The sequence below is a fragment of the Loa loa genome (genome assembly GCF_000183805.2).
Source record: "Loa loa unplaced genomic scaffold supercont3.224, whole genome shotgun sequence".
NCBI lineage: Eukaryota > Metazoa > Nematoda > Chromadorea > Rhabditida > Onchocercidae > Loa > Loa loa.
This window is the reverse complement of record NW_018108404.1, coordinates 4111-12365: the sequence shown is the minus strand read 5'-3', so window position 1 is coordinate 12365 and position 8255 is coordinate 4111. Positions and strand designations below refer to the sequence as shown.

The following is an 8255-nucleotide window of genomic DNA, read 5'->3' as shown; positions in this document are numbered from 1 at the left end:
AAAGAGTGAGGAAAGTGATGGAAAAGCAGGTCAAAGTTGAAATAATGATAGATTGAACTAATGAAGAAGTAACAAAGATAGCATTTTTTTTTACTTACCAAATTTTTTTTTTTCTAATTTTTTTACTTATCTGAATCAGAAAGAGATATCATGAGGTATAAGATATTGATGAAAATCTCGAATTTCAACATCATTTTTTTGCATATCAGATTTTAGCATTCGCAGATATACATTTAATGTTTGAGATTAAAATCAACTTTAAATGAATTAATGGAAATCGTGATAAAAATGATCACTATTATTTAGAAAAAAAAAGAAAAACTTACGAAAAATTAAAGATTTACGTTACTTGGAAAAAAATTTTAAAATTTAAAATTTATGAAATTTTTTTAAAAATGTACGATTGAAAACAAAAAATACCAGAAATCAATTATGTGTAATTCGCTAAACATGGAGGAATGCTGGGATGAACTTGTAACTCTTTGCTTATCCGGATAGAAAAGGTTACAAAAGTATTCAACCTATATGACATATGTTATTTTTACCATGCCTAATATAACCTACAACCACTCGTATTTATTGTTTATTAAATTTAAAGTAATACATAGAAGCTCTAACGGAACACATATTTATCAAATATAACCAAATAATAGCCCAAAGAGATTCAACATTAGTGCCGAACAACTACAAACAAACCGTAAATTGATATATATATATATATATATACTGGAAAGATTAATATTCCATACTCTTATGCTGGAAAATCATAAAATCCCACCGGAAACGGAAACAAACACCTCTTTCAGTAGTTTTTGAAATTACGATGAGTTCGAAAAAATTTATTTAAATACGATCAATTTCATTTAATTCAGCTTTCAATTCGTTCATTCAACTCTCAAGAAATAATTAAAAGTATCGATTATTACCCAACTGAATGAAATCCCTAAATTCATCCCAATTTAAATCCTTAAATGCTATATGTCACTTGAGACTTAGATTATTTTACATTATGCAACTCATTAGTATTTCAGTCTCCGTTAGTTAACTCGTCTGATTTCCCAATCAATTAACTCGATTTACTGATAGGATACATCGCTGGTCTACCACGGAAATCTAGTCATGAAATGAAATCCTCGCAGGATAAAATCAAATTGTATTCATATATAAATTAAATTTACAACAAATTGCAAACAATTACAGGATTGCGAATGCTAAAATATTTCAAGTAACTAACTATGCAAAATTTTTCTATGCCAAAAATAAAAAGGATAAAAATTATAAGGCATTGCATATGGATGAAACTGAGCAAAAATAATGGATGAAAGTAATAATAAGCATATAACAAATAACACAGAAGAGAAGATTATCATAAATTATTTTAAGCTATTTGCAAAACTAAAGGCGGGAATTGATAAAATGACCAAAATTAGCACACGCGTTTAACCACCAGTTTGATTGTTTAAATTGATCTCACCGTAACTCACTTTTAAGGTAAATCTCTTTGTACCCGAAAACACTGCAGCAGTTGACGATATCTAATTCTTACCTGCAAACCCCTCCCGAAAAAAGCCATTCTACATGTATGAAGATATGACGATAGCTAAAATAGAAATTTACCAAGCCCAGTTCCTACAAATCCTACTTTCTTACTTGCCCTGACGAATGCCGCAGAGTGTTTTAGAAATTGCCGTAGATATTTCAAAAATTTTAAAATACACGGCAATATACAGAGTGAATCACACCCACATCACATGGTATTCTGCGTTGGTAACAGAATTTATAGTTACTTAAAAATTTGGAAATACTTAACCGCTACAGTTAAATGCTAAAAAAAACATGAAAACGTCAAATAAATATCGCAACCACGTCATTTCTGGATAACATTTTGCTCTTTAACAATAAAAATCAGGTAAAAAAGTTCGAAACAACTCTAGGTTCCAAAGTATCGAAAAATCAGTGAGCCATAATTTCGTCCACAGAAAAAGAAAATCAATCTACATAAACATTAAAACTAGTTGCTAAATCATTACCTTCTTCGATTCCCTTCATGTCCAAAATGAAATATACTTATCAGTGATTAGTTTCTATAAGAGTAAAACACTACTGTATCCACCAATGGAAGAAATTAATGGAAGGTATCTAATCTACCGCATTTTATATCTGTATATCACAATCACTATGCCGCCCATTTCTTCATATGACGATGAAATAAATAGGAGCCTTCCTTTTGTTGCTGATCGGAAGTTTCATGAATTCTAAACTGCTGTTAATTGAAATTCTCGTCGAAAATGTAAAATCGAGGCAATTTAGTTTTCTTTTGTAAACATTCCAACTGATTATAGAAAATGCTGATAGTGGGAACGGCACAAAATATGGTCGAAAGAAATGAAGCAACACATGAGCTAATTCTTTAACAACAATTTAATAAGACTTCCGTTGTTCACACTCTTCATCAGCAAAGTCCTGGGTTTTAGGAATTAACTATACTAACATCAATCATATGCATATCAACTTTTTTAAGGTAAGTGTGAAAGCACTCAAAAGGGAATTAGTGGAAAAGAAAAAAAAGGAGCAAACAAGCACAAATATACAAAGTGCACAGTAATTTGGGCGCACTGTCAACATTCGAACCTGTACGAAAGCATCGTTTGAAAACATATTATTTATAATGAAGCATAAAATTGAAAAGGAAAAAGAACTGGCTCCAACGGCCTGATATTATGATAAAGTATATAATTTAAAACTTAAATGAATGGGAGTGAAAAAACAAAAGCAAAAAAAAAGTGTTCACTGAGAATTTTTTCCTTTGAAATCTATTGATGTGTTCTTCAAAGATTTCACTGATTAGAAGAAAGCAAATAAATTAAAGTCAAATCTTCCAAACATTTGGAAACCAAATAAAAATTCGAAGATAATTTTCTTCGTTACTCTATGTCAAAACTTAATCCATATCAAAATTATTCGTCCGAAAAAGTCATGTGAATGAGGATATCCTGTCTGTGTTCAATTTGTATACCATTTACCATTGCAGCGGACATATTTCCGGCAAAATCTCGTAAATCAGAATGCGTTATGAAAGTTTGTGCCGGTCGTTGCAACACCTCAATCACTCGTGGTCCGACATCGAATAAGAGACACAAATCTGTAGTGATGGATCGTTAGCTAAGCCTTACTACAGTAAATAATATTCACAAAATTTCGAATTTTCTCCTCCGAAATATTGAAATATCAATGAATTGAGGAAATAAAAGGACAGAAAATTCAAAACTCAATCAAAAATGCAGAATCCGGATGAACAAAAGTTCCCCGTGTCCCCGTGAAGAGTAGAAGGAAAATAATGAGCTGATTACTTTCCTCAAGAAAAAGAGGAAGAAAAAATCATACAAGGTAATGACAAAACTGAGAGAAGACCAACAAAGATGTAGCAGGGGAAAGTTTATGCTTTAAAAGAAATTAAGAATGACCTTTACGTGCCATATAATAGAACAACTAATAGCTTTTTTAATTTCTTTTCCTAATTTTTCTCTATATTCGTAGAAAATTTACAAAAAAGAAAAAAAAAAAACCGTACTTCTGGAGTCGTATTAAAAGCATGCTTCCGAACTCGTAAATCATGTTGTCTGACTGCATCACTATATCTTTGTGCTTTTGATAAGTGTTCTTTATAGGGCGTTGTAGCACCATCCATATTAGCAACATCTATTATATTCTGAAAGGAATCAGTAACATATTTCTTTTTCTTGTGTTCTATTAGCTGTTTATTTTCATATAACGATGCCGATAGCTGTTTAGCTGAAAAAAAAGGTAATATTCATGAGAAAATTAAATGCAATTTAAGAAATAATAAAAAACCAGGAAGAACGACTTTGTGAAATTTTTATGCAACACTCAAAACAAGTATCAAATTGCCATCCTTGTCAAACTGTAAGAGTTTGCTCATTACATTACTGCTATTGATCCAGCAAACTAATAGTGCTAACTTGACAACTGTACATATATTATTTTAGCAGTTTCATGAATTACGTTAACTTGCATGCCAACAAAAATAAGTGGTAATATAACTTACATGATAATATAACCGCAAAGAATAATAAAACAGCAAAACGGCTAATGCTATGGGTCGCTTTAGAAAGCTTGATGTTTACCGCACTGAGTATGAATTTCTGCGGAACTATTGGTATTGCTATGCTTCCCTAACTCTTCCCAGATTATGACTCCTTTTTGAAACAATTCCTGATGAGGGGGTTCTCATATTTTCATACAGTTCACCTTAAGAGACTGATTAAGTGCTTTTATAATTAAAAGTGTTACTTGCTGTGTAGCTTCCAGAATTTGATTTAGTAATTCATCTTCGTCGCTACCTTGCCGAAAACTACCAGGGCCATTAGATGTGGTATGAGATGTGACGTGTTGTTCAGCGCCATTCACCCAGAAACGACTAGCTGAATCAGAAGGCCTGCAAATAAAGACCTATAAATACATACGAATATCAATTCTAAAGATGAATAATTGGGTGACATATTTCCTCGACAAATAACAATATAAAACGAAACAACAGTTTTCCAAGAGGGTGATCATCAAGCCTCTAAAAGCTTTTACGAAAAAAGCTATTTATCAGTATCGCTATAAAGGAAAAGGAAACTTGGATCACCTCACTATATCTTCTTTCTACTTCCTTGTCATGCCAGAAATTTGGCCGTTACAAAACTAAGATATTAACCTCGCCTATTTTAATCCCTATTAAGTTTTGATTGCGATCCTGCTCCATGTTTCTTGAGCCATTGCATTACTGGAAACCAATAAATGAATAGAATAGTTTTCACCTTATGAAAAGCATTTTATACTATATGAATTTATATGATCACCTAGTAAACAGAACATCCCAAAGTAACTGATTAATCAATTTATTGGAGTAAATAGTTTTCACAAAAAAAAACAAAAAAAACAAAAAAGCACACTTGTATGCACCAGCGCCCTAATGCTTTAATCTCCACAATTTTGGTAGTGATACCGAATACATAAGCTAAAACAAGAGAAGGATCAGAAACAAACTAACGTAGCTGTTCCGAAATGACCACCATCGGTATCGTTTATCAACGGCCCTTCATCATCACTACCTTCTCCATTACAACAACAAAGTGACTGCAATATAGAATACATACAGGAGAATCAAGAACCTGAAATTGAACTCAACTTAATTACTATTTCTTCCGTCCGGAAATTCACTCAAACATTTATTCCGAAAAGAGAGAAAAAAAACTGTCTCCCAATATCCGTCTGTGAAATCCTGGGAGTCGAACAGGGTATTTTGCCGTCTGTAGCACTGGGAAGTAAACCCTACAGTTGTCAAGTCCTCCAGTAAATCCTGTAATACTACAAACAACTCCGGAAATATCACAAGAAAAGTGCATCAATTATTCCCGAGGAGAGTAATCGCTATGTTCCATTTCTTCCTCATACTTAACTCTCCCACAATAAATTCTTTCCACTTTTAGCCGTTGTATTCTTTATCTAATTTCTTTACAATATACCAATTTCACTCCCAATGTCACCAATTAATATTTGGTTATTATTTCCGGAAATCACTTTCATCAATTCATCCAACTAAAGACCATACCATACTCCGCGAATTTTATATCCCGGAATTCCCGGAATCAACGAAAAACCCCGCCAACTTGCCAGCACTTCCGACATCTTTTTCCACCTATCTACCATTGATAGTGGCACGAAGGACGGAATGAAACTTTGCATTTCAATCGAATTGATCTTTTAACTTTGATATCATCATCTAAATGAGGTCAGGATTAAATGTTGATAAATACTTCACTATTTCAGTTTTTCGTTTTTCAAATATTTAAAACACCCTGAACTTAACTAATTTATCATTAACAGGTAAATTTACAAATTCTTTCAGGTAATTCTAAATATACCAAAAAGAAATGAAAAAAATTTGATTATATAATTTTTCTTTTTTCTTTTTCACTTGCTTCCTCTCTTTCTTTCTTCTCATTCAATTTTATTTTTTGAATTTAAGTACTAAATTATAAATTAGGCAAGAGTTTAAGTAAAAATTTGAGTAAAAATTCAAGATTCAAGTAAAAATTTAAATTAAATTAACATTTAAAAATCTTTAAATTTCAATGCATCAATTTTCTCGTCTTTTTTTCCCTCTCCCCCCCCACCCCCTTGTAAAGCGAATATATTTTTATCAAAGTATTGAAATTTATTTTACAAATGTTTAATTCTTCCTTATCACTTTTTTTAAAATTTAAATTCTTTAACAATTTTTGTAATTTATGAATTATTGATATATTAATGAAAAGATGGAAAAAAAAAAAATAGTTTCTTATGTGATAATTGGTCTACTCCAGACGATACCAATCATTCATTAGTTGTCATAATTGATTTCTTTTCCTATCTCCTTGGTCTCTTGCGCCTCTCTCCCATTGTTGTATTACAACTCGATCAACTAACAAGTCAATAATCAATCATTACCGCCATTATCACTATCATTATCATCACTATTATCATCATTATTATCACCATCATCATCATCATCATCACTATCATCTCTTCATCCCCGATCACATTGTTGTTTTATTATTATCCTATCAAAATTTGACTTGATTACTCTCTCTCTCTCCCTCTCTTCTTCTCCTTCTCTATCCTTTTTCTCCCTCCTCTTTTTCTTTTCTAACAGCACTATTATGCAGTATTTCTTGTGCTTTTTCATATTCTCTTTCTTGCTCTATTAGCTATCTTCTTATATTTATGACCTTCTAAAGCGACGTTAATGAATTAATCTCTCATTATTTCCAATCATCATTACCTTTTTCATTCTTAATTTGAATTTCAATCAATTTCACTGCAATTTGTAAATTTTCAACCCTTTTACACCGTAAAAAGTCGATATTTGTTTGTTTGTTTGTTTGTTTATTCGTTTATTTGCTTACTTATTTGTTTGTTTATTTGTTCATTTGTTGTTCGTTTGTCCGTTTGTTTATTTATTTGTTTGCTTGTTTGTTTGTTTATTTATTTATTTGTTTGTTTGTTTGTTTACTCTTTCTTTGTTTATTTGTTGCTTGCTTGTTTATCCGTTTATTTGTTTCTTTATTCATTTATTCACTTGTTTGTTTCGTTTATTTGTTTATTTGTTGCTTGTTTGTTTATCCGTTTATTTGTTTCTTTATTCATTTATTCACTTGTTTGTTTATTTCGTTGTTTATTTATTTGTTACTTGTTTATTTGTCATAAACATATTTAAACAATAAATAAACATATTTATTTCTTTGTTTGTTCGTTTGTTTGTTTGTTTGTTTGTCTGTTTGTTTGTTTGTTTGTTTGTTCGTTCGTTCGTTTGTTCGTTCGTTTGCTTATTTTTTATTTTGTTTGTAAACTAATATGTTTTAAAAAAAAGAAGATAAACCAATATGTTTGTTTCATAAACTTTCCAAAAAACTAATATGTTTATTTCTTCTTCACTCATATTCCCTCTGTTTTTTTTTTTTATTTTTCATTTTTCTTTCGACTAAAATTTAATTAGTTTATGGAAAATACAATCATTTGGTAGTTATAAATTTTATTTACCCATGAAAACAGGCAATATTATAGATATATCGATTTATGGAATTAATAAATTCGGGTAAACATTTCAATTAGCCTTTATTTATTTTAAATTAGTCTTAGATAATTGTTTCAGTAGGACTAATCATTTGATGAATAGTTCGTTAATCGTTATTCTCTTTTAATATAGTCATTAACATTGCATTTTTTTTTTTTATCAGTTGTCATCTGCTATTTGTGATATTACTTTTAGCTATAAATTATTATTATTACTAATTATCATTTTATTACCTTTCTATAAATATCATTATTTATTTATTATTGATACTAATTATATCATTTGAATCATTCATTTTATTGTTGATTATTATCACAATTTTTATCATTTTATTACCTTTCTATAAATATTATTACTCATTTATTATTGATACTAATTATATCATTTTATTGTTCCTTATTATAATCCACAATTTTTGTTGATATATTCAAAAAAAAACGAAAAAATTTCTTTTCAATTTTCCCTTTTCTTCATTTTAAGCGAACTTATTCTTAATATTCCATTATTTTCATAATTCTTTTTTCTTTTTCAAAATACTTCGGTAAAGCTTCCAAAGCGCATACTTAGCCAAATCAAGTAACTGCCGAGAATGCAGAGTTTCTTTTTTTCCGAGAATTTTTTTGTCCATATATTC

General features: G+C 30.1%; 1 protein-coding gene across 1 annotated transcript; it reads right to left on the bottom strand.

Moving 5' to 3' along the window:
- Nucleotides 1–2927: 2927 nt before the first annotated feature.
- On the bottom strand, nt 2928–5185 carry LOAG_08039 (hypothetical protein). The gene is made up of 4 exons (XM_020447599.1): nt 5057–5185; nt 4312–4456; nt 3567–3709; nt 2928–3142 (listed from the first exon to the last, which is right to left on the bottom strand). The coding sequence occupies exons 1-4, from the start codon at nt 5158–5160 to the stop codon at nt 3103–3105; spliced, it is 432 nt and encodes a 143-aa protein (XP_020302187.1). The 5' UTR covers nt 5161–5185; the 3' UTR covers nt 2928–3102.
- Nucleotides 5186–8255: the final 3070 nt, after the last annotated feature.